The sequence below is a fragment of the Notolabrus celidotus genome, chromosome 21, assembly GCF_009762535.1.
Source record: "Notolabrus celidotus isolate fNotCel1 chromosome 21, fNotCel1.pri, whole genome shotgun sequence".
NCBI lineage: Eukaryota > Metazoa > Chordata > Actinopteri > Labriformes > Labridae > Notolabrus > Notolabrus celidotus.
Genome location: NC_048292.1, coordinates 16802790 through 16830109, shown reverse-complemented (window position 1 = coordinate 16830109; position 27320 = coordinate 16802790). Strand labels below are relative to the sequence as shown.

The 27320-nt window shown below is 41.1% G+C and overlaps 1 protein-coding gene across 2 annotated transcripts in view; it reads right to left on the bottom strand.

The window, feature by feature from the left end:
- LOC117805359 (ELKS/Rab6-interacting/CAST family member 1-like) overlaps nt 1–27320 on the bottom strand; it is a 216451-nt gene that overhangs the window by 138001 nt on the left and 51130 nt on the right. Inside the window, exons 5-13 of one of the 2 annotated variants that reach the window (XM_034674050.1) lie at nt 24179–24435; nt 23925–24096; nt 18815–18889; nt 15774–15929; nt 14623–14715; nt 11786–11953; nt 11517–11684; nt 5145–5282; nt 2746–2886 (exon numbers count right to left, since the gene is read on the bottom strand). In XM_034674050.1, the coding sequence (XP_034529941.1) occupies nt 2746–2886; nt 5145–5282; nt 11517–11684; nt 11786–11953; nt 14623–14715; nt 15774–15929; nt 18815–18889; nt 23925–24096; nt 24179–24435 (1368 nt within the window). The remainder of the gene's footprint in view (nt 1–2745; nt 2887–5144; nt 5283–11516; nt 11685–11785; nt 11954–14622; nt 14716–15773; nt 15930–18814; nt 18890–23924; nt 24097–24178; nt 24436–27320) is intronic. The other variant, XM_034674051.1, reaches the window with a different exon arrangement.

Here is a 27320-nt window from a genome sequence, read left to right as displayed (position 1 = left end):
ATTTATTAATGATTTACATTAACTGACTAAAGGATAAAGAGAGTGTTAATAACAAGAGTTTTAATCTTTCCATAGTGTGTGAACTAAATTTAAAAGAAATCATTATTGTATTATCTTAAAGGATAAGTTAATACATTTTTAGGTTTTTCTTCATATACCCTCCATATATTTATATATTTACTCTTGAAAAAATATATACCATTTAATCTCAAAGAGGCTTTTCCTGGTTAAATCATTTTAAATACAAAAATAGATAAAGGCACCAAAAACAGTAAACGGTTTATTACAAACATAAAACTGAATATAATACTTATAAAAGAAAAGTTACACATTTTTTTTGTTTTGTTGTCAACTAAAATAGTTTAAAGAGAGAGAATTGGAGTTTGTCAAAATCAAAATCTGCAGGTCAGACCTTCGAAAAAATCTGAATCTACCAAAGAAACTGAAATAGGTGCGTCTCTAAATCTAAAAATTCATTTTTTCCTTCAGATTTACTCTAAAACTTGAATATGCTTTTCTTAATGAGACTATAAACAATAATATTTACACCTAAACAGACTATAAACAGTCTGGTTCTAAATGAACCTGTGATGGCGCAGTTGTTTCTGCTGCTGGATCAAAGTCGACACTGAAAGCTAAATTGTAAAGCAGTGTGTACTGGTAAAGAGACTAAAAAGGAGATTAACAATGTACTTATTTGGTTAGTTTTGGTTCTTATTAAGCCCAAATTATGATCTATTACTTTGGTAAATTTGGAGCCATTTTTGCTGATATTTTGGTGCTTTAATTATCTTGTGCTTTGTCATAGCAGTTTTTAAAGCAGGAACTAGCTTTAGAAAAGGCTGCTTATGGGACATAGAGGAGGGACATATGGATATACAGATTTGATTATGTGAACAGTACGTAGGAGTATATAAAGCATCTTGTTATCAGTCCTTTTTCTTTGCTTTTGACACAGTTGACCACAAGATACTACTGGACAGACTTGAAAACTGGGTGGGAATCTCTGGTGCAGTACTAAATTGGCTTAAGTCCTATTTAAATGACCGGGACTATTTTGTGTCTATAGGTAAATACACATCTGAGCGGATGAAAATCGTATGTGGAGTACCTCAAGGATCCATTCTGGGGCCTCTACTATTCAACATCTACATGCTCCCCTTAGGTCAGATAATAAGAAACAACCAAATAAAATACCATAGCTATGCAGATGACACACACATTTATATCACCATATCACCAGGGGATTATAGTCCCATACAAACACTGAGTAAATGCATTGAACAAATCAATGACTGGACGAGCCAGAACTTTCTTCAGTTAAACAAAGAAAAAACTGAAATGATTGTTTTTGGAGCCAAGGAAGAAAGGTTAAAGGTTACTGCTCAGCTCCAATCTGCAGCGATGAAATGTTCAAACCAAGCCAGAAACCTTGGTGTAGTCATAGACTCAGACCTATATTTCAGCAGCCACATTAAGACAATTACAAAGTCAGCCTATTATCACCTTAAGAATATATCGAGGGTTAAAGGACTCATGTCTCAGCCGGATGCAGAAAAACTCGTCCATGCATTTATCTTTAGCAGACTAGACTACTGTAACGGGGTCTTTACAGGACTCCCTAAAAAGTCCATCAGACGGCTGCAGCTCATACAGAATGCTGCTGCTCGAGTCCCAACAAGGACCAAAAAAGTAGACCACATTACTCCAGTTCTTAGATCTCTACACTGGCTTCCTGTCTGTCAGAGAATAGACTTTAAAATCCTGCTGATGGTTTATAAAGCACTGAATGGGTTAGGCCCAAAATACATTGCTGATCTGCTACTACTTTATGAACCACCTCGACCTCTGAGGTCATCAGGTACTGGTCTGCTTTCAGTCCAGAGAGTCAGAACGAAACATGGTGAGCAGCGTTTAGTCATTATGCACCACATATCTGGAACACACTCCCTGAAAGCTGTAGGTCTGCTCCAACTCTCACCTCTTTTAAATCAAAGACTAAGACTTTTTTATTTGGCACTGCCTTCCTATCTTAGATTATTTTAACCCACTTTAAATTAAAATTTGAATGTAATTTTTAATATATTTCTAATTTTACTTTTCTTTTCTGTTTTATCATATTTGTCATTTTAATTGTGTTCTTTTATGCCTGTCTGAATGTCTCCAATGCTTTTAATGTTTTAATGTAAAGCACATTGAGTTGCCCTCGTGTATGAAATGCGCTATACAAATAAAGCTGCCATGCCTTGCCTTTATATTTTCTATTATTTTCTAAGAAAGTCTTTGTTTGGTTTAAAAAAAAAAGAGAAAAGAACAATTCATAAGAGAAATGTAAAAATGTTTGATGATAGTTTGATATCCTTTCTAAACAAAAAAGAGAATATTAGAACTCACACCTGATCATACCCCCTGAGGGATTCTGTCTTTAAATACAAAGTTTTCCTGCAGGATCTCAAAAATGCCTTGTCATCCTGTCTCTCTCTCTCTCTGTGCCTCAGCTGTTTTGTATGAATCACATGACACTAAGAATTCATCTGCAGTCTCTGTTTTCATTGGTTGTGAAGCTCGTTGTTGTCAAGGAAATGTGACCGTATAATGCTGTTGTCCTTCAGTACAAGGTCTGCTCCACAGTTACAGATCAATCACGTTTCTGTAATATAATACAAAGAGGGGGGAGGAGGGGAAGAGTGTTTCTCTGACTTATAGCACTGACATGGATGAGTGCGTTCGCACGTGTGTTTCTACCTCACGGTCAGCCAGGTCAGCCTGCAGCTGGGACACTTTCTCCCTCAACTCCTTCAGGTCCTTCTTGTTGGTATCTAGCTCCTCCCCCTTTTCTCTGTCCTCCCTCTCCCGATGGTCCTTCAACCGCTCGATGATTCGCTCCTGTGTATTAAAAAAGGAGGGGGGGGGGGAAAGACAGAAAGAGTAAAGAAAAGAAAAGCAGAGGAAAAAGGTAGTCAATGTTCCAACAGTTATTCACAGTCACTCAATCTCAAGTTTCTATACTAATAACAGTCACATTAAACTTTATGTACATGGCAGCTTTGACAGGATCTAACAGCCAGTAGTGATTTTAGACTCGTAATATGTTCTGGCACGAGATGTAATACTCACATCTACTAAAACACTGTAGATACTCTCCAGATATAGAACAACACGGCGGCCAGTTCAAGCAAAAGGAGAGAAGTTCACACAGACAATAGCAGGAAAAAAAAGTCCAGAGGAGAGAATACTGGCTGCCTTATGCGGTGTGTTCTGGTGCTGTACTTCTATCTTTGTGAGGACATTCTAACCTGTCCATACTTCTCTCAAAAGCTGCTCCAGGGTTGAGACTTAGTTTAAAACTGTGGTTAAATCTAATAACTTTGTCACCATCCATTTATCTACAGATTTATGGATGAATTGTGAAACATTAAAACATGATTGTGGGAACAAGCATGTCTAAAAATAGCAAACATGTTTAATTTAAAGCTCCTGTGACAAACTCTCAATTATTGTTGATTTTTGCGCCCCAAAAAACGGTACCACTTATGTACTTGGTTATCTCTTCCTTCGTCGTAGAAGTATAAACCAGTTTAAAGCCTGGTTTATACTTCTACGTCAAATAGTACACCATAGCCATGCCCTAGGTCTGCAAAGCCCTTTTTCGACGAAGAAGCCTATGCACGTCCGAACGACATAGACCACAAGCCCTGTGATTGGTCCGCTGGGAGAGCATTCTATTTCCTGCATTCTATTCTCCCATGTAATAATTGCTGTATGATAAACGGCAACATGTATCAGCTCTAATTTAACATAATATGCTCGGAATTTCTGTAAGAAAACGTAGCAGCACCGGAAACAGTCAACCTGGACTATCAGAGAGACCACACTGCCCTTAAATGCGTTTTGATGGAGTATTGCAGAGCGACGTGGAAACATTGACACAGAATTCTGTGGGGCTCATGTCCACGTCGACCACTGCTGCGAGTCAACTTAGAAGTATAAACCAAGTTTTAATGTGTGTAAAGGCTGCGTAAACCCAATCCCCCAGTCCCCCAGAGGTCCTGCTCACCCTGCCAGGATTCCTTTTTGTATAACCTACCCTTTCCCTATACACAAACCCTTATGTAAAGACTAAACTGCATGTTTTTCAACAACAGATTAGGATAAACACTTGGGAGGATTTTTCTATCATGCTGTTCTGAAATGAAGAAAGGGGTAGCAATATAGAAAGGAAGAAAGTGAAAGTGCACATATCCTAAGTAACAAAAACAGAGTGAAAAAACCCCCACAGTGAAGTAGTTTGAGTGAAGTTCGAGTCATTGGCCACCTTTATATGCCAGTTTTCACACATCAAGCTGACACCATGAATATTAGTCACAGGACAATTAATAGCCTTATTTCCTGTGTGTTGGCGTGTGTGTGTGTGTGTGTGTGTGTGTGTGTGTGTGTGTGTGTGTGTGTGTGTGTGTGTGTGTGTGTGTGTGTGTGTGTGTGTGTGTGTGTCTGTGCATATGTGCAAAAGAGGATAAGTAGGAAACATAATCGCACTTAACACTTCAAATGAATTCTCTTCAAACACTTAAAAGCCGCTTGCTGGTGTAAGTGTCACTGGTTCGTTTCCCAGACTCAGGGTCAGGTCCAGGATGTAGAATAACAGATCATCAGACGGGCGGTGATGAGTTCAATGCTCATGATCAGGTGCCTCAGGACAGCTTTACTGCTATAACACCTGAATGTTTAAATCTGGACCTTTGCTGTTATGTTTTTGGTTCAATTCCCATTCGTCTGGGTCATGTGACTGCACACTGGATGGTTCCTTACCTTTTATGAACACAGGCTGTGTGTGATTTAATAATGAAACAGCCGATGTGATTATTGGTTCGTTTCCATCAATCCAGACTCATTTGGTCATGGCCTGGGTGGTCGGCGGTTTGATTCAGAGCTTTTTATTAATGTAACCCGGCTCTGAGGCTGACCTCAACTTGACCAGCTTTGTGTGTGTGTGTGTGTGTGTGTGTGTGTGTGTGTGTGTGTGTGTGTGTGTGTGTGTGTGTGTGTGTGTGTGTGTGCGTGCGTGCGTGCGTGCGTGTGCGTGTGCGTGTGTGTGTGTGTGCGTGTGCACGTGTGTGAGAGAGAGAGAGAGCGAGAGAGATTACCTTCTCAGCCAGAGCCTCCTCCAGTGTTCCCAGTGCTGTGTCTGTGTTTGAGGTGTCCGTCTGTAAAGACTTGACTCTGTCTTTCAGACCGGTCAGCTGCTTCTCTTTATCCCTCAGCTGATCCTGAAGGTTCTCGATCTGCAGAAGAGGAGGAAGAGGAGCAGACATGAACAGTGATGCTTTTGATAAAGAGTTATGTCTTTGGTTTACGAGTGTATAAGCTCGTAAAACTGTAAAAATAAAGCACCTAGACAACATCTTGCAAGAACATGCCAGATATTATTGCATTGTATAGCAGACAAAGAGAAAATATTAAAAGGATGTCTGAACACTGAACTCTACTTCAAATCAACAACTCTGACAAGAATAAAATCATAGAGGTAGAGAAGACTCCAAAATACAAAACTAACTGATACTTATACCAAAAAAAGTAAATAATGCAGTGTGGGAATTTGGCAAGCATGTGTTTAATCACTGACCTTAATTTTTACAAGTAACACAAAGTCACGATATTGAAGATCTATGAAGAACCTATGGCAGTATGCCGTTTTGATCTCCTGACATGATAAACCTTTACATCCGATGTTAGCAGAGACCTTCAGAAACAGTACGCCACTTCCAACATTGAGTTTTAGAGCAAACCATTGCTCAGAGAAAGAAATCACATCACTAACTGTGTGAGCCACAGAAACAAGACAACACTTTATAGTACTCTGCATGCATGCAAAACACAAATGTGTTAGCAAAGCCGGCCATACATCGTGATTCATGGACATTTCATACATAAAACGTCTTTGCTTGTTCACATGTTTTTGTTTGCTTGTTCCTTTTATTCCTTCTTTGAAATTATTTGCAACTGAAATTTTATGTTTTCTTCAACCTTCAATAAAATAATCATATTTAATATTCCTTTTATTCCAAAATGCCACATCTGTACTAATCGGTCAACAAAACAATTAAACTCCATCACCCTCACCAGTTGGCACCAGAATTACTATCCAGTTAAAACAATGATTATTATTGTAATTATTAGTGGCCCCAAATTTCAGTCACATGTTGTGTCTAAATTGTAGCGCAGCCACCCACCACTAGCTGTAGCTCCGGTTAATTGCTCTTGCAATTGCACTATAATGCTCTACTACCTCGATGCAAACAAGTACAGATGATGGCTATGTCTGGTTAAACTAGCATATAACCACTCAACCAGAGTAATGCATAAATAGCACAGGCATGTGGAAGATAACCTGCAAGGAGGGCCGGAGGCAGGCGGTGCTAGCTCTGCTAATGTTAGCCACACTGAACAAACCAATTTAAAATTGTTTACATGCAGACTCTGATCTGTGTTTAGCCAAGTTAAATAAATTGTGCCAACTTTTGACTCTTTTATGAGTTTTGTCTTACATTTTGATTAGTTCAAAAAAAAATTTAAGTTAGATTTTTGGCATTCTTGCCTTTATTGGATAGGACAGCTGAAGAGAGACAGGAAATGTGGGAGCAGAGACTGGAGGCACACATGCAGCAAATGGTAAAGGCCGGGAGTCAAACCAGCGACTGCTGCATTGAGGTCCACGGCCTCTTTCTCCTATGGACTGTCCATGGGGTGAAGTTAAACCGCCAGGCCAACGGAACCCCAAAATACTCCCCTTTATATTCTAACGACAAGGAAATCAGTTGCTGCGGAGCATTCCTAGTCTCTGCTAATTTAATCCAAATACTAAAAATCAAACAAGTCTGACAAACTATACTACTCATATTTGAATGTGCCCTTTTTCAGTCAGGGCTCCTACACTCTGGAACAGCCGGCCAGAGGAGATCAGACTTGCAGAGTCAGTCCCGTGTTTAATTTTATAACTCGAGACCCATTTTTACAGAAAGGCTTTTATTGTGTGATTTTATTTAATTTTAGCTCTGATTTTAAGGGTCTTAATAAGTTTGTATGGTTTTAAAGTTTTTATTTCATTCTATTTTTATCGTTTCATTTGCTTTGTACTTCTTCTTGTTCTTATTGCCCACCGTAAAGCACTTTGTTACCTGTATTGAAAAGTGCTATATAAATAAAATATTATTATTATCATTATTAAATGTTGACGCTGTCATTCTAAAGGCAATAATCATTTGAGGCCTTCAATATGTTTGATTTATGTACTATTAAGCTCTACTTTCTTAATATTTGTCTTCCCAAACAATAAAAAAAACCCACAAAAATAATAACACATGCTACAACAGTCTGCTGTACAAGGGTACCTTTCTCACACAATCACACGTGATTGGATTTGGTGATTTTAAACACAGAAAAACTGCTGAAGGTACTGTGCTGTGCTGTGCTATACACTCTCCTTATACCTTGCCACCTTTAACCTTTTATTCCAAACACACACTAACTTTACCTCCCTCTCTCACCCTGCCTCCTCCCCCTCTTCCTCCTCCTCCTCCTCTTTCCTCTCACAGTGATTCGGATGCAGATTAACTTTTGTTAAAACACAAATTCAGCAGAAATAACTGAACGACTCACTCTTTCCCTGAACCCACGATGACAGTGTGTTTGAGTGTGCGTAAATGTACTTAATATGTATGTGTGTTTAATAAGATCACAGACGGAGATAAGGAGTTGTGTCAACTTTGTGGTATTCACTGAAAAATGGATGGGACGTAACATTGAGCGGCACAGAAATAACAGATTGAGGATTAAAAAGGAGGAGATGGAGGGTTTATGTAATGTGGAGTTAAGCTGGAATTTGGGAGGGAAAAATTTCAGCCTTCATTTTTCCGTCTCTGTCAAGAAAGAAAACAAATCAAACAACAGACACCTCGTCGTGAAATTAAAAAAAAAAGCATGTCAGATCGGTATGTAACCTCTGACTTCACTGCAGGTGAGACACACATACTTTGCATCGTGAGTGTGTGTGTGTTCATACAGTAAAACATTTGCATCGCCTCATTAATCAAGTGTTCACCTGACAGCTTGACTGACACCTCCTCCTCACGCACACACACCCCAACACACACACTTGACATTGAGAGGCAGGGAGGCTCTTTGATCCTGTCTGCACTTCCTGAAACTGACAACTGGTGCTCACACACACACACACACACACACACACACACACACACACACACACACAGTCCTATTTTAGTCCCAAAATTGTGCGTGATAATGAGCTAGAATATGTTAACAAAACAATAACCAGCTGGTGCTTCTCTTCTTCTTTGTCGTCATCTTCTGCACATATTACAGAAAATTACATTAAAGAACAAAGAGATGAGGATGATGGGAGATCAGACGAATAGCTTCACAATTAATTCTATGCACTCATGGTAATTTTCCTCACCGCTAACATCTAATGACAGGTTAAAAACATGAAGAAGAAGAAGACAGAGGGAAAAGAAAGAAGGTATTTTTAGTATTTTCCACGTGAAGAAAGAGGAGGAATGAGGGAAATCAAAAGTGCAGATGAGACAAACGAGGAGTCAGCAGCGTCTCCCTCTCAGACGCCGGACTGTATTCTATTTGAAGGCGGCAGAGGTCATCATTTATTGAACAGGAGGAACTCATTAGTATGCATCTGATTTCAAACACTCTCTGTCTCTCTCCTCCCCCTCCCTGTCCTGCTTTATGTCTGTCTGCTTGATTGTCTCTATCAATTATCGGCTCGCACTCGCCATTTTTTATGCGAGTGACAACAGAAAGGACGAGGAGGGAGAAGAGGGGAGAGGTTGAGTTTTATGGGAAGAGGTGCAAAAGGCTTTGTATGAAGGAAATCGACTGCATACTGGATTTCTTTTTTGTTTTTAAAATAAATGAATTTGATGTTTCAGTTCTTCACAACTGTCCCAAAAAAAACAAAAAAACAGTGCTGGTGTAAAAACTGCTTGGACATGGACCACCACAGTTCATCCCTTTAACTGACAGCATTCTTATAGTCACACTGTATGTATACATAAACTCATAAACACATTAAAACAGCCGCATATATAACCTGTAACTCTTGGCTGACTCTATTTTTTGTCTGTGAGCTGTTGTCTCTGCCTGCAGATTTCTCAGTCTGTAAATCGCTCAAACCCGCTCAGTCCAACGCTTCATCTAAACACTGTCCCACAGCCCCATCTAGTGGTTCCACTACAACATGACAACACTTTATTCCTCAATAAAAAGCAACATTCCCCCCCCAAAACAAACGGATCATTTACAAAACGTTTCTCTAAATTTAATCTCTTGTAGCCTCATATGATCCATTTATTTTCAGTCTGTTTGGGACGAAAGCATTCTAAAAATAGCTTTCACCATTTTTGATGATCAGAGAATTCAATATCATGAAATTCTTCCAGGAGAAATTAAGCTAATAAATAAGAAGTGATGACTTTAATGATTTCAGTGCTAGTACAATAGAGAAAAGATCATCCGTTCTGGGAATAAGCAAAAAAGAAAAGCTAATATTATGGGTTGTTTTCTCCAACTTTTAGCACTGATACCTTCAACTTACCACCTCAGAAATATCTCCAAACTCCGCCCCTCATTCTCTCCCCTGATGCAGAAAAACTAGTCCATGCCTTTGTCTCCTCCAGGCTAGATTACTGTAACACACTACTCATCGGGATCTCTGGCAAAAGCCTTCAAAGGCTGCAGTACATACAGAACTGTGCAGCCAGGATCCTGATAACCATATCACACCCATCCTGCAATCACTCCCTGGCTCCCGGTTTCATTCCCGGATCGAATTCAAAATCTCTCTGTTGACACATCAGTGCATTCATAAAAATGCCCACAGGCTACCACAAGAACCCTCCCCTCCACCAACACCAAACGCCTCCACTGCCCTCGAACCAGACTTGACTTGACTCCTTCAAAAAGGAACTCAAAAATCTTCCTCTATTGGAGGACACTTCCCTAGTTTTTATCTGACCTCCCCTGCTGCTTTTATCTTTTTTATCTCACTGCACTGTTTTTAACAAGTGTCTGCAATTTGTTGTCTGTTTTTGACCCTGATCTTACTTTTGCTTGTTTCATTTATGTGTCATGTAGCACTTTGGGATTTGTTTCTGAATGTAAAGTGCGTAACAAATAAAATGTATTATTATTTTTATTATTATTCGACTTGTCTACCCCTTTATTACACGAACACTACAAACATATTTCTTTCACTTCTTTGACAGCTGTACATTTGAAACTCTGTATGCATGTAAACTGATAGCCTGGCTCAGTACAACAAAGAGATCCTGACCTTAAAAATGCTAGGCTCCTATAAAATGTGCATGCGTGACTCTTTATTTCAAACAGATATTCGTCCCTGTGTTAAAGCTAGGGTTGGTAGTCTCGGAAAACCAGCATGAATTTGAATGTAGCTTTTCCTCATGACTCCGTCTAACCCCTCCCCTCCTCCCTCGGAGCTCCTCCAAAACGACGCCCCCCCCGCTCACATGCACGAGCGCCGCTGATTCTCGACCATATGACCGTGACTGATTCAAAACCGGTCCTCACCAAAACATGATCATAGTGCAAGTTAAAAACACAAACAAACATGGCTGCTGTTAGTACTCACAACTATCATGCTAGCATTATCCAGTTGTACTGGTGACACGACATCAGGAGAAAAGTTATAACACATGTAATACTGTAACAGATCTACTGTTTGTTAAACCTGTTCAGTGCAGAGGTTCTTAATTCCTACAGTGTTGACGGTCAGTGAAGGCATCAGGAGAGGTGTAGAGTGTGCGAGTGGGAGAGAGGAGAGACAAGAGGAGAAGTTTTTCATTCATTCAAACATTGATTGTTGTTTTGTTGGTTGGTGTGATCACGGCCGACAGTGACCGGTTATTAAAACTCAACGTGTTCACGAATCGGCTCGTCATTACTACAGCGTCCGGACGGACGCTACAATAAATATATATTTTCTGTAGGACTTACTGAACGTCATTAATTATTTTGCTTGTTGGTGAGAGCTTTTTAGACTCTGATCCAGACTACAGTCCTGAGCAAAGCACCTCATCAGGTCAGAGGGGACAGGCCCGAGGACGAGCGAGAGGGGCAGTAAATAGAGTCAGGGGAAGTAGAGGCAGGAGACGGGGACTCGGAGGAGTGCACGCCGGGGGAAATATACGTGCAGGAGGAGGGCAGAACGGCTGGACGGGATTTGATTGGTTTAAAATTTGGGGAGCCAAAAAACGGTGATTGGTTAGTGTTTTCCCAGGTTTACTCCGGCTGTAGATAACAGGTTTTTTCACTCTTTTTTAGGAACACATCATGTAATGATTGCCATCAGGACATGAAGATCATTTTAACCAGTATGACAAAAAGTGTATCTAAATCTGATTACCAACCCCAGCTTTAACTTCCAACTTGTTTTGAAAACTGCAGCACTGTCGGTGCTTTCCTACCTTCTTCTGCAGCACATTGACTTTGCGCTCCTTGACGTCCAGCATGTCTTTGAGGTCGGAGATCTCTCCACTCTGAGTGCTTTTCTCCTCCGTCAGCTCTGATATCTGCCCGCTCTTCTTAGAGAGAAGTGATTCCTTTTCCTCTAGACGCAGACGCAGAGCATCCACCTGTGCAAACAAATGTTTTTAAAGACATGGGACACACTCAGTCAAAGAGTAAGGAATAGTAGCATTACAAAAAAACAAGTAGAGAAAGACAGAAGCTGTACCTCAGTCTGGAGAATGGCGGCTCTTTGTTCTTTGGCAGTGAGTGACTCCTTGAGAACGTCCACGTGTTGTTTGCTGTCAGAAAACTGATTTGCTAAAGTGTCCAGTTTGGTCCTGAAACCCAGAAGCTCGCTGTCCTTACGGCTCAGCTCCTGCTTTGCCTGATCCATCTGAATAAAACATGCACATGAAATGAAGAGAGGTGGGGAAGATGAAAGAACAAAGACTAAGTTAGAGTGTGTTCTAGAGAGGACATCATTCTAGCTCTAGCTTGAGGCTCTAATTTTGAAGAGTCATGCTTGTAGAAAACAGGCCAGTCAGCACGTGGCCTTGTTTTCCAAGAGTGTTACTGTGTCAGCTGATGCTTAGAGAGCTTTGGAGTTGATAAAGTATCATCAGAATGGTTTCCTTTCTCTAAGTGACATATTTAAAGTTAGTTAGGCATCACAATAAAGTCACTAAAGGGGTGGATTTGGAGTGGAAAAGGATGGTCCCAAACCCACACAGGAAAAAGACTTGGTTAAACCTCAGCAAACTACTCCAAGTCACTACTCGAAGAAAAACCTCATGCAAGAAGAGAGAGAAGCAGGTTAGATATATTCACACAGCAATGCAGCACATATGGAAATCTGAAAATGTAAGGTTCAGACTGCTTTAAATAACTATTTCTCTCAACTGCCACAGATCAATGATGGGGCCAAAAATAAAGACCCTGAACCGCAATGTTTCTATCAAAAGTGAGGTCCCTCTGTACTACAAAGAAAGAATTTTATCTCAATGTTGACTTTCAGATGAACTCCTGATCTAACTTACTGAAATAAACACAACATAAATAACACAATGTCAACATAAATGATGTTACTTTTAACCAAAAGATCAAATGTAATATTGTGTAGATGCTACAGTAGGAAATTAATTCAGAATCAGATGGTCGCATAGCATATCGTATCGTATCGTATCGTATCGTATCGCATCGAAACACATTGTAATGTAGCCTCTCCTAGTTTAGCGTAGCATATCATTTGGTGTTGTACTGTATTGTATCATATGATACAGTCTTTTATCCATCCATCCATCCATCTTCTTCCGCTTATCTGGGTCAGCAGTCTCAGCAGGGAAGCCCAGACACTCCTCTCCCCGGCCACTTCCACCAGCTCTTCTGGGAGGATACCGAGGCGCTCCCAGGCCAGCTGAGAGACATAGTCTCGCCAGCGTGTCCTGGGCCTTCCCCGTGGTCTCCTCCCAGTCGGACATGCCCGAAACACCTCCCCAGGGAGACGCCCGGGAGGCATCCTAACCAGATGCCCGAACCACCTCATCTGGCTCCTCTCGATCCGGAGGAGCAGCGGCTCTACTTTGAGTCTCTCCCGGATGTCTGAGCTCCTGACCCTATCTCTAAGGCTGAGCCCAGCCACCCTGCGGAGAAAGCTCATTTCGGCCGCTTGTATTCGCGATCTCGGTCTTTCGGTCACTACCCACAGCTCGTGACCATAGGTGAGGGTCGGAACGTAGATTGACCGGTAAATTGAGAGCCTTGCCTTCTGGCTCAGCTCTCTCTTCACCACGACAGACCGGTACAGCGCCCGCATCACTGCAGACGCCGCCCCGATCCGTCTGTCAATCTCCCGCTCCCTTTTCCCCTCACTCGTGAACAAGACCCCGAGATACTTGAACTCCTCCGCCTGGGGCAAAGACTCTCCTCCGACCCGGAGAGGGCAAGCCACCCTTTTCCGACTGAGCACCATGGCCTCAGACTTGGAGGTGCTGATCCCCATCCCAGTCTTTTATCGTACCGTACATAATCAGATCGTACCATACCGTACAGTATCATATCATAAGGTATTGTCCTATGGTATGGTAACGAATTGTAATGTACTCCATCGTACACCACCGTACCACACCTCACTGTATTGTATTGTGAGGTTTCATATCGTATTGTAAAAGGGTCATATCTTACCATGTTGTATGATATCATAAAGTACATTATCGTATTGTATTGTGTCGTGATGTGGCGTGATGTGACGTGGCGTGATGTGACGTGACGTGTCGTATTGCGTCATGTCTTATTGCAACATGTTGCATCGTGTCACGTTTATTATCATATAGTATTGTGTCAACATATGACATAACGTGACGTGTCATGGCATGATGTGAAGTGTCGTGTCCAAGCGTGCCATCGTATCACATCGCATCGCATCACATCGGATCACATGGTAATGTATTGTGTTGAATCCTATTGTATCCTATTGTGACGTACCATGTTGTATTGTGTCTTGTTGTTTTGTGTCTTGTCATATCATATCATATTGTATCACACATCGTATCATATCATATATTATATCCTATCACATCGTACTGTATTGTATCGTGTCGTATCAAATTGTTCAGTATTGTGACCTATCATGTTATATTGTACCGTGTCTTGTCACGTAGTATAGTGTTGTATTGTTTGTTATTGTATCATATTGTATTGTATAGCATTGTAAAGCATCTAACTGCATCGTATCCGACTGCATATTGTAAACAGTATTGATACAAATAGTAATGATCTTGATTCACTACACTCACTTCACACTAGTGCAATGATGCCAAATGAACAGGTTTAAGATTGATTTACCATGATACTGTTCTACCCTTTAATTACTATAACCTTTAGAGGTAATTGAGAGTTATAGCTTTTTAGTGCAGTCTGAACACACAATACTATACTAGGACTCTATTGCAAATCTACTCATGCAGTAGCCTTCAGCCAACCTGTAAGACAGAAAGAGCATGAGTTCAAGAAAGAAAGAAAGAAGAAAGAAGAGAGCGCAAACAGACACAGAGGTGTGTCTCTTACTGCAGACCCCTCCTGCTGAATCTCATTGGCTCGTTGCTTTAGCTCCTCCTTCTCTGATTGGCTTTGAGAGAGCTCTTCCTTCAGCTGCTCAACCTGACAGGAGAGGAAGGCGTCAACATGACCACAACAAACGAGCAGCCATGTTTCCTGAACATGGCGGCTGGTTTAACAACATACAGTACATCTCGCATGCTGAAATAATGCATGAGAACTACCAACGGCACATCCTAACCTGCACTATTACCAACATGGTATGAGCTGTAGGAGAGGATATTTCTTTGTCATAACAGCATCATTTGCTGATAAGTCCATCACTAACATCATTGACATTAATACAAATCATGTAATCTAAAGGAATCTTATGTCAAAGCTCCCATCAACATGATAAGAACTGAATTTATCTGGGGGAAAAACTTTTTTCTTTCAGCTTTTTAGAATAACTTCTGTGCAGGTGACTTCAGGGTACTGAAATGTGGATCAAACAAGAGTCACTGACAGTGTTTCAGTGTCTCCAGGGTTGGTTGAGGCTTCTTTCCCCCTTGATTTTCCTATTTTTCTAAGTTTTTATTTTCATTCTATATCATATACACTTATTTTTGTTATTTTGTTGGGGAAAAAAAACAAAAAAAGCTTCCTAAAAAATACTGATTCTTGCTCTCCTCTAAACTTACATTTTAAAATGTTGGTGCAGTAGCTTTGGGTGAGGAGAAACACTGTTTGTTTCTGTGACTTCTAAATGCACCTGCTGTAGGCTGTTGAAGAAGTCTTAAGTGACTAAAAAGACCAGTGAAGATGCGTGCTTTTGATTCAGTGCTGTGAGAGGTGTAGGACTACAGCAACAAACAGAAGAAAAAGATCCACTGATTTTCCAAACTGTCTTCTTTGTTTTAATGAGAGGGACTCGAACAGTAACCCTCTTTGTTCCTGACATAAAAGCTGAATCTGTGAAGGGTTAGAGTTACGTTCCAGCGAGCAAAAACTCTGCAATATTACAAAACAGCAAAGAATATGGTGAGCATTCAAGGAGTGTGTGTGTGTGTGTGTGTGTGTGTGTGTGTGTGTGTGTGTGTGTGTGTGTGTGTGTGTGTGTGTGTGTGTGTGTGTGTGTGTGTGTGTGTGTGTGTGTGTGTGTGTGTGTGTCAATGTGTCACCTTGTTCTTCATGAACTTGGAGTGGGATCTGTAGACCTCCATCTGTTTGAGCTCCTCCTCCCTCTCCTCGCTGCTCAGAGCTCCGTTGGACTTGAGCATTTTCACCTCCTCTTCCAGCTCTCTTAAGCCACGATCCATTGAGCTGATCTTCGCATCCTGGCAGGACATCAACATGTTCAGTTTTTAGAGGTAAGACCAGGTGAGATTTAGTGTACCTGGGCTGAAAATGTCATCGAAAATGGAAAGTATCTCTGAGTGCTGAGCCAAGCTAGTTTGGCTAGACAAAGGTGCAGAGGAATATGTAAGACAAAGTAGCTGACAAGAAACAGAAACTGATGAAATGAAAATGTCTAATTACTCTATTTGCTGTCTAAATTTTGAGTCGAACTACAAAATCTAGAAGAAGTATCTCCACCAGAGGGAGCACTCTTAATTTATTTTGTGAGTTTGATCATTGTTTTGATGGAGTTTGAAATCTCCTATACTCTCTTTTGCATCCTATTCCTAGATACCAGTCAGGCTCCGGGAGGCAGACACCCTCTCTACTTTTAAGAGTAGGTTTAAAACTTTCCTTTATGATAGAGGCTGGCTCAGGTTTGGACCAGCTCTTAGTTATGCTGCTATAGGCTTAGACTGCTTCAGGAACTGACACACTGACACACTGGAATCGTATCACACCCCTCTCTCTTCCTATCACTTACTTCAACTCTCCTTGTCCCATTAAAGTTACTAACCATAGACCTTTCTGGAGTCCCTGAGCTTCCTTGTCTCGTAGGTTCCTCCGAATTGCTGCCGTGGCCAGCCTGCAGCCGTGGACGTGCCGGACTCCAGCTGCTACAGCTTCTACTATTTGTCTAACCACTATCATCTCTCTCTCTTCATCTCCCTCTATCCCTCTTTCCAACCCCAAATCGGTCTCAGCAGATGTGTGTCTAACATGAGTCTGGTCCTGCTTGAGGTTTCTGCCTGTTAAAGGAAGTATGTCCTTGCGACTGTAACTAGCTAAATGCTGCAAAGTGCTCTGCTCATGGTGGATTAAGATGAGAAGAGTGAGATAGGATCCGAGTGTGTCAGTGCATCAGTTCCCCCGGCAGTTTTGGGGTTTAAATTACAAAAAAGCATGCTAACCAAAGTTTGTTGACATACAGTATGTATGATAAAAACATATTTATGTGGATCAAGGGAAGATAAGAAAGACTTTTGAAAGGACAAAGCTTTGTTAAAAAATATACACAGGTGGTTCATCTTATGGTGCAACAATAACCATCTTCGTGTCTTAAGTACCTCTGGCATTAAGGAAATCTGACATGGAACAACAACCATCTGATTGAGTGGAAGAGCAATCTGATCTTACTCTATAAAATATATACATATATATATATTTATATGTATACAGTATATCTCAGTTTGATGCAGCCTTTAACAAACTTGTGGACAAACTTTAAATAGAGGCAATGTTTAAAAAGGGTTCAACCTAGCTGCGCTTTTCTGGAAACTAACACATGCAAATATGAATCCAACTTTAGGTTCTATTTTCTTTTTCGACAGACTTTAAGGAGACCAGTTTTGCTGATCCATAATGTAAAACATAAACAAGTGATACAATGTTGTATGTCCATATCAAACCTCTGCAAAGTTTCATTATAGTGAGATATGTACATGGTTGTTAGTATAATCCATAGACTATATAAATAATGGACGTAGTATCCGTGATGTCACCCATCTGTTCCTGAGTGCTGTTTTGAAGCCAATCGTTAGTGGGAGCCATATTGTAAAAGCTGAATTCAACCTAACTGCTGTCGAGCTAGTGTGAGGTAAAGAGGTGGGCTTTGAGCCTCCTAGCCAACAGCTACAGTGTTCCCGCCTGTCAGTCAAGTCAGTCGTGTCCTTAAATGGGCATAAACTCGTAATCTTAATATCTTCTGAACTGTCGTGTTAGAGAAAAATCCCCCCGATAGAGTGTGTGCTGCTAGAGAAATTAGCTCTTCAGACTGAAGCCGTTTTTTGAACGAGGCTGTAAACATGTTTATTATTGCTGCAAAGATTTTTTGAATTGGTGTGTATGTGGTTTACAGTGTTTCTGCAGCCAGCCTCAAGCAGATGCTCCATGAACTGCAGTTTATAACACTTCGGCATGTGCTTCATATTTTGAGACCGGAGGTTGCCGCTTGGTATAATCCCTGTGTGTGTTTTATTAAATAGCTTGTTTCAAGAGCTGCTTGAAACTTGGCCTGAACCTGACGTCAGGCTCTGCGGTTCAATTTGGAAACTGTTAAAGTACGGAGCCAAGTCGGCGGCTCCAAGACAGCTCTGTCAAGGACACGCCCACCTGGACGCTTGTTCAAATCCTCCCTCCTTTGAAAGCTTCCTGTCCTCTGCTGGGCACTTCATTGATGCAGTATCTCTTGGGAAAGTTTCTCATAAGTGTTCTTTTGGTTATGAAGGAAAGTCACTCTATTTCTCTTTCCAAAGACGATTGCACCACGAAACTGCGGGGAGTGTTTATGTTTTCTGGACACCAACAGCTGTTGATGCTCACCACTTCAGTGATGACTCCTTTGTAAACAAAGAGCCAGAATGAGCTCAACTGTACTAAAAACTGAGGCTGTTCCATCTGTAAAACCCTACATGCAGGATCAGAACCACAAGCTGGAAGTTAAACCATAACAACAGGTAATGTAACAATAGTGAATGTATGCTAATGAGGCTTAAGGGGGAGCCAAGTGGGCGTTAATGGCTAGCCTTACAGGTTCTCTGAAACGTGTCGTTTGGTGACTTCAAAGCTGTGAGAAAGTAACACCTACAAGCTGTGTCTGACTGTGTGTCACTGGAGAAGCAGCCAAAATGAAGAAGACAGAGGATGAAAGAGTTCATTGAGCTACAAATCATGCAAAGCTACTGTATAGGTGTCCCAGACCGACATAGTGAAAGGTGAAAATGAGTAACATACTTCTCCATTAAAGGAATAAATCAACTAAATAAAGCATTTTGACATAAAAACACAGATCACTGTTCCCATCTAACAATCAACTGCACTTTACCTTCATTTCGATGACTGTCTGCAGGGCCTTCGTCTTGGTTGATTCTGGAGCTGCTTCATATCTCCTGTGCAGCTCCTGAGGGACACAGACACCCCGATGGTCAGAGGAAGGCAGAGAGAGAGACACAGAGGGATGGAGAGAGGGAGGAGTAGGTCGTAAGCCCGGAGAGGAGGCTACAACAACCGGAGGACAGGGATGCAGGGAGGGTTGGATGACAGGTGTAGGCCGAGGAGCGGGAGCAGGGAAGGACGGCGAGTGCTGGAGGGAAGGATGGACGGATGAGGCAATGACAAAAGAGGGATAGTGAGGAGGACAGGAGGAAGGGAGGATAATGGGATGGTTTGAGTGTCGGTGGGAACGAGGGGAAGGCGCCGGGAAGGAGGGAGAGGGAGACAGCGGGGGGCGACGTGAGGGGGGCAGAGGAGGAGAGGGTTGGAAGGGGGGAGACAAGTGGAAAGGAGGTGGGATGGCGATGGAGGGAGAAACAGGGAAAGAGATGGGGATGGCGGGGGAGGCAGGAATGAGGTGTTTCCCTCTCTTGGAGGAGCTGCTGGCTTTCAGCCTTCTTGGGTCGATCCGTCCATCCCACATTCTTCAGACTGTGAGGGAATGCTGCTGACACTTTCTTTAAACTCTAATCTGAAAAAAATCTAAATTAAAGATAAAAATTCAATTCTGAACAAAAAAAAATCAGTCTTCTGCCTACAAATCTTTAAAAACACAGGACACTGATTCCTTCTCCTGCTGGATGAAGTAAATTTCTGAAAACAACAAAGTGTTTCATAAAAAACTGAAAATCTGCAACTATTTTTTTTCTATCCGTCCGTTACCACATCACGACTCAAGGGTCAAATGAAGCAACGGGAGAAAAGGGGACAGAGAGAAGGAGGAGTGTAGTTGTACATGTAAAGGCACAATAGGGGTAAGAAGAGATCAGCAAAGAGTAGGGGAGAGAGGGAGGGAATGAAAGCAGAGGGCAGTGAACGCATCACTGCTTTTCTTTGGAGGAAACACACTCTCGCAAAGACGGCTAATGCATGAGCCAGAGAGCACAAAAACACACATGTGAAAGGAGAGGGGGAGTCGGGTGCCATGGCTTGAAGCGCTATTATGAATGCTGTGAAAACTTATGACCACACACATACAAGAACACACACACACACACACACTCAGATATTCTTTCAAAAATGACTTCTGGGTTGTTCATTCATTCTCAGGTTGTGTCGAATGTAAACTTAGAAGTGATGCAGCAATTTCAAAAGTACAGAGGCAAAGTGAGGCCATAATCATTTTTAAATGTCATAGGTACTGAGTGAGAGAAGATATCATTAGTTCTTACTCATCCTCGGGGGGTTTTAAAGGAGAAGGTTGTGTGACAGAGTAACAGATGAGTAGAGATAGTTATAAAACACATACCTTCAAGTGAGGACTTTCTACACCTCTGTGATCAAGAGTGCCCTACAGGGTATGACTTACTGCTAGATACGTAAACAGCACAGGAGAAGACTTTGTTTAATACTCCATGCTCAACCTGTCAGAAGGATTATGATTATGATTATGATTATTATTGTTGTTGTTTGTTATTGTTGTTGTTTGTTTATTTGTTTATTTATTTATTTATCTATTTATTTATTTGTATTTAATGTTATTTATTATAAAGGGGCCATGTACAATATTGAACATAAATGTTACCATTTGTTCTGTTGTACCAGAGCTAGCTTCAAGCTAATTTACATCTCTAGTTCCCTTGGCAGGTCACATTTACACTGGGTCCCAGTTTTTCAAAAGGCTTAATCAATAGGAGTGTGATCCACATATGGAAATCCACATTTAATCTATCCTGGATCAGGTACTCCAGATAACTTTTTTCCTTCTTTTTACATTTTTATTTTACTTTAAATTTTTATTTTTTATTTATTACAATATTTATTTATTTATTTATTGTGTGTTTTGAGGCATTTTTTTCCTTCAAAAACACTTAAAAAGGTGTATAGAGCTCTGCATGGTCAGGCTCCTGAATATATCTCCAAACTGATCCACCCCTACCTCACCAGTAGGTCACTCAGGTCTTCTGACCAGGGCTTGCTGGTTGTCCCTCGAGCTCGTCTAAGGACAAAAAGGTGACCGTGCTTTTGAAGTGTTGGCACCAACTTTGTGGAACGCTCTTCCTCTAGATATACGTTCAGCTGTCTCTGTTGTCATTTAAAAAAAAAAAACCTCTTATAGACACATTTATTTAAACAGGCCTACGACTCACCTTGTAAAGACTAATGTTTTAATTATGATATTGTCTGTTTCTTTTACTATTTTATGATTTAATTTTAATTTGAATATTTTTCCTGTGAAGCACTTTGTGATTTTATACTATGAAAGGTGCTATACTAAATAAAATCTACTTACTTACTTACTTACTTCAATGATAGGGCAGTTGAAGACAGGTAAGAACTGTGTGGAGCAGGGAGTGGGAGGGAAACATGAAGCAAAGGGTTGTTGCCGCAAGTCGAACCAGTGACTACTGCAACAAGGTGAGCCTCTGTAAATAGTGTGTGCTTAAATGCCAAGGCCAACCAGCACCCTTTACAATTTTATGTTTGATATCAACAGCTATCAGGTTAATTATTTTATGGGGGGGGGGTTCATAACCCTAAAATGTGCTTCTTTTATTTTGCCGATGTAGCTGTTCAAACATTTAAGAGTGACATCATGAGTGAAAGTGTTCAGTTTATCCCTGACATCCTGCCTGAGCCCATCCCTCTCCTGAGATAAGGATAGCACTGATTGGAGATAAAAGTTATCACAATCCTACTCAAAAGTTTTCAACAACAATTTTTTTAAAGTCTCACTTTTGAGATTTTATCCTTTCCGATAACTGTAATCTGATCAGATTACCCAGGAGCCGTAGGTGTAGGGCAAAGGGAATCATTCCAAAAGGCATGGATACTTATCTTTTCTGCTTGCTGAGGCAGGGAAGGAGGTAACAGACACATGAAGCCAGCAATGAGAGGTAAAGTGAACTGGGACTAGCTTACTGCTAACCAAGCTAAACCAAACTTTACAGACACAATGGTACCTAATGTGTTGCTGTTACAAACCTTTGCATAAATAAATAAGTGTTATTTTGTCACTCTTTGTATTTATTATAGTTTATGCTCTCTAGATAACTTACTGGGTTACTGTGTTACACTAAAGGGACTGTTGGTCTTTATCTGGTCCCCTGTATCAAGCACAATCTAACGAGGCTCACAGCTACACTATCTTCTGTGAATCAATCAGTTGCTTTTCTTTGATGGTGTTTAAACATCATTCACTTTTATGCAACTAGAGTCAAGGGATTTGACTCATTTCCCAATTGGGCATTTAGTATCTTCAATTAAGATTATAAAAAATCCACGCTCTCGTACAGAAGTTGCTCACTGCTGCATTTCATGTCCGTTCTCACAAGAGGCATTATTAAATCATCTTCAGAGTACTTGTCTTTTAGCTGCAGGACGTTGTGGCTCTGTTAATTAGTGAAACTAAGGATATCCAAAAAAGAAGTGTAAGCAGAGCAACAGGAAGACTGCATGCAAATGCAGCACAGACACATCTACATTATTTACTTCTGAGACTTTCACTTTACCTTATATAGTTACTATCCTCCAGATACCGTCATCTTACTCCAGCTGTGTAAGTATTGTAAGTTAGTAGATCTGTGTTTCATACTTTGTTTCAAACCCTTTCATTGTGCTTCAGAACTCCGTCTGTCAGCAACGTGCTGCCTGTGCAACATTAAATGATGCATCACCGTCTCCAGTGTGTGTCTATGTGTATTCCTCCTTCCCAGCTGTGGCCTGTGGTGCATTTGGAGGGGATTATAAAAGGCTGATTTGAGATCAGTTGCTTTTTTAATATGTTTTTTAGTGTAGTGTATAATCTTTCTTTAATGATGCACGGATATTTGACTTTCAGTGTGTATTAGTATTGAAATATTGTTGCATATGTTTTCTTTTTGCATTTGTCATTTCAAATAAATTGGAAGTGTCTGTGTTTTTTTGTGAGATGTAGTCAGGAACAGATTTTGAAACTAAATTCCTCATTGTCACTCATTTACTACGTGATGCACTGTTTTTAGGACTCAGGACTCAGACAGGGCTTAAGACTTGGTGCTTTTTTGTCCCCCATACATATATCACCTCTATACCTCTCTGATCTCCTTCAAACATACACACCTACCCGCACTCTCAGATCCTCTTCCTTCATGCTCCTCACTGTACCCCACGCTCGCTTAACCTCCATGGGATCTCGAGCTTTCAGCCGTGCAGCCGTGCAGCCCTTAGTCTCTGGAACTCCCTACCACCGTATCTCAGACTCTCTTCCAAATTTCAAATCCCGCCTCAAAACCAACCTTTTTAGACCTGCATATTCTCTCTAACACCTCACATGTACCTTTTTAAAAAGATTTGATTGCATTCCACCCTTCAATTCATTGTGTTCTTTACATATTGTATATTAAAAACTGAGAGAAACATAATATCAAATCCTCTATATGTCTGGTGCATACTGCAGTTTATCGAGTGCTTTTTATATTAAGTGTGTTTCATTATTTTGTCCTGAAAGGAGCCCATATATAGAATTTATTATTATTATTATATATGTTGTTACTTGACTTAATTTTCAATAAACTAAGGAGTGTTTGGAAAGGATCGAGAAGTTTTTTCAGTCACCAACATTTTTCAGCCAATGAATAATGTCAGTGAATGTGTCGTTTTTACACTGTTACATTTTAATACTGAAAAGGTTCATGTTTGTTATTCATTGACAACATTTCACCACTAGAGGGCGGTGTATGATAAACAGAATGCTGTGTACAACGAGTTCAAACAGCTGAGTAAGATGTTAGAGAGGAGACAAATTGTGCAGGAGAAAGCAGACATAAAGGATAAAGTGTACCGTCCTGTGGATTTGTGTGTGTATTTTAATGTTCCTGTGTTGTATTAAAACTGAGTTATGAGCCGAAGCAGCCAGGCTCCGTGCCTGAATATGACATGGTTTGATTTGCACACACACTCACATCTGGCTGTAACCAAACACACACACCCACACACATGGTAGTGCTTGAACGCACACACACCTCTCTGAGTTGTAGCATCTCCTTGTCTTTTTGCTCCAGCAGGCCCTCCAGCTGGTGGATGGTCATCTCTGCATCGGCCAATCGCCTGGTTCGTTCATGGTCTTCCTCGGTTGCCCTCGCTGACAGGCCTTTACTCTGCAGCATTTCCAGCAACTTCTTTATAGATTCATCCCTGTTGGAGAAAATCCAAGAGTTAAAACAACTCTGCACATCAATAAGTTCAGTTAAAGTTCTCTGAGATGATTTGAAATTACCTGGCGGTTAATGTGTGTTTCTGTGTATCGATCCTCAGCTCCATCTCCTCCAGGGTCTTCCTCAAGAGGTAGAGCTCCTTGACCTGTCGCTCGTACTCGCTGTGCATACGCAGGAAGTTCTCCTCCGTCATATCCTGAGGGGTCAGCCCCTGGTTTCCAAAGAGACCGGACTCTGAGTAATCGGACTGGAAGAGCTGGTTGAGGTCTCGCTGAATTCTGAGCTCATCTTGTAAAGCCTGGATGGAGCACTGAAGATGCTGTAGGGAAAAAGAGGTGTGATTTAGAATTAGAGGTGGAAAAGTGATGTGTGTTTCTACGAAGCTGCTGGAGGAGGATAAGTCAGATTTCATTGTCCCAGGACTATAAAACAATGGCGAAAGTCTGATGTGGTTGTTAATCAGTACTTTTGTTTGGACCATTATTGTACCAGCTGCCAAGATTTTAGGCTTTGCAAGTTTAGGGCCCAATGTTGGGGGCTAAAATAAACTCATCTCAACTCAAACTTTATTTATAGTGCACGTTTAAAACAACTGGGGTTGACCAAAGTGCTGTACAGATCAAAAGCAGCACAAATGACAAACATAACATACAATGCAATACTAAAATGCAATACTACAATGCATAAACACAGTGCAAATATATAACAAAATATGATAGATAATAAAATACATTCAAATTTAATTGAGATTATGCCAGATCTCCACTCAACCTTGATTAAAAGCCAGGGAGAAAAGGTGAGTCTTAAGAGAGAGTATTTATATGTTGGGGCAGGTTGTTACAGAGCCGAGGGGCAGCCGCCACAGAGGCTCGGTCACCTCTGGTTTTAAGCCGTGTTTTGTGAGTGACCAATAACAACTGATCTCAATGTCCTGGCAGGGACATGATACTGGAGAAGCTCAATCAGGTACTGGAGGGCTAGGCCATTAAGAGCTTTAAAAACTAATAATACAATTTTAAAATCTATTCTAAAAGCAACCGGGAGCCAGTGCAGCGAAGCTAGTACAGGGGATATGTGCTCACGCTTGCGTTTGCACAGTGAGGAGACGGGCAGCAGCGTTTTGTACCAGCTGCAGGCGGTTCAGGAGATCAGGTAGTTGATGAAACTGGTCACCATGTAGGGCATAAAGAGGCATCAGTATAAAAGTGAGACAATATTAAAAACAGCTAAAACTCCTCACACAGTGTTTAAAGTTTCATTTCTTCCAAAGTCTCCTGGCCTGGTGAAAGAGCCGTTTCTCAATCGGCTGATGTGTTCTTTCAAGGACTTGCTTGTCCCTGCAAACCCTGGCCTCCTTTTACTTTCACCACAATCATTCCAATGTAATCCATGAGATTTAGGAATATCAATTTGGGGAAAGTGAGCATGATCAGGAATCTTTTTAGGAAAATAACCAGGTTGAGGTTCCAGAGTTGGTATTAGAAGTAGTTTGTGCATACCTGCATGATTTAAATTTGAACCTGTAAAGCTCAGAGAGGTGACTTTGATATGTGTGAACTTGAATCAACACATGACATAGGTTAAGACTAATATTAGCAATGTTTGGTGTGAGTGGATGGCTGACTAAGACAGCATGCAGTAGGTGTATTTCATCCTGAGTGGCTGAGTGAGTTCTAAAAGTGTGTTGGCAGGTATGTACCGCAACCATCACAGCTAAGGACAACATGACCTGACTTCCCCTGTCTCAGACAAAAGAAGAGTTTGAGCTGTGTGTGTGTGTAAGTGTGTGTGTGTGTTGTCACTACGATGTCCCAGGGTTCTTAAAAATGCGTCACACATAACCTGAGCAACAGCGAGGTCACCGCTACATGAGTCACAGAGCATTTACAGAGATGGAAATAACACAGGTTGCAAACAGGAGGTTGAAAAAGAAAAAGGGAAGAAGGAAAGGTTACGAAGGAACGGATGCTATTTTGTCTTTGTGGCTTACTCGATCAACACTGACGAGGGAAAGAAGATTTAAGAAGAACAAAGAGATAGAAGAATGAAGGAAGGAAAGTGTTTTAAAGGTGACATATCACGCTTTTTTCATCAATATATATTGGTCTAAGAGGTCCCCAAAACATGTCTTTAAAGTTTATGCTCAAAAAAACACTTTGAAATCAGATTTTGGCATGCCTGAAAATCCCTCTTCTTCAGTCCTCCTCAGAACACTCTGTTTTCTCTCTGACCACGCCCCCTCAGGAAGTGGATGTGCGTCGGCTCTCCAGCACGTTGATCTAATGTTTACATGTTGGCTGAATATACACGGCTGCTCAGAGATCACGTTACTTCAACCCTCTGAATCTGATCCAGAATCTGATCCCGACGGAGAGGCGCCTGCAGCAGGACCTTTCTGAACGATTGGTCACAGATTTAGTGTTTCTTGTTGTTTTATTTATCAGTATGTCGACGTGTGTCTTGGTACACAGCTACAGCTACAGCTACAGCTATGAACATGTAGCTATGTAGCTATGCTAACTAGCGCTAGCACTTATCCATGACAAATAAAAATCATCCACTATATCTTCAAATCTGCAGACGTGGGGAGTAAAACCAACCTTTGTGTTTATTAAGACAGCCTACAACTAGCATGCCTCCCTCCTAAGCTCCTTGTTAGCACACATTTGTGCAGGTAATGAAAAACGGAGGAGAGATTCAGTATTATTTTATACAGTCTATGGACTGAACAAGCTCCGAGCTCTGACTCCGTGACAGACCGGATATTGTTGTTACGTAACAAAAACACGGAAGTCTGAAACGGCTCGTTTCACACACATTTACAGAAAGGTGTAGAAATCAGAACAGGGGGGGAATGGATTTTTTTCATTCTCGGGGGGTTTGTAGACATGCCAGGGACACATATTTCAGGTAGAGAACCATTAAAAAGTCCATTTTGCATGATATGTCACCTTTAAGATTTAGAACAGAAAGAACAGGATGACATTATATGATCATATCAAAGCAGCTGTCTCATGATACTTCTGCTTCATGACTTTGAGCAGTCAGTTTTTTCTGCTTTGTTTCGTCCACTTCTTTTAAAATCTGTTTTCCGTTGAGACAAACCTGCTACCCCATCTGCTATCATCCGACGACAATTCATGCCTCGATGGCCAACTTCTCTGCATTTCTTCAGTAGCCAGCGATAAACATTTAACAGCCTCC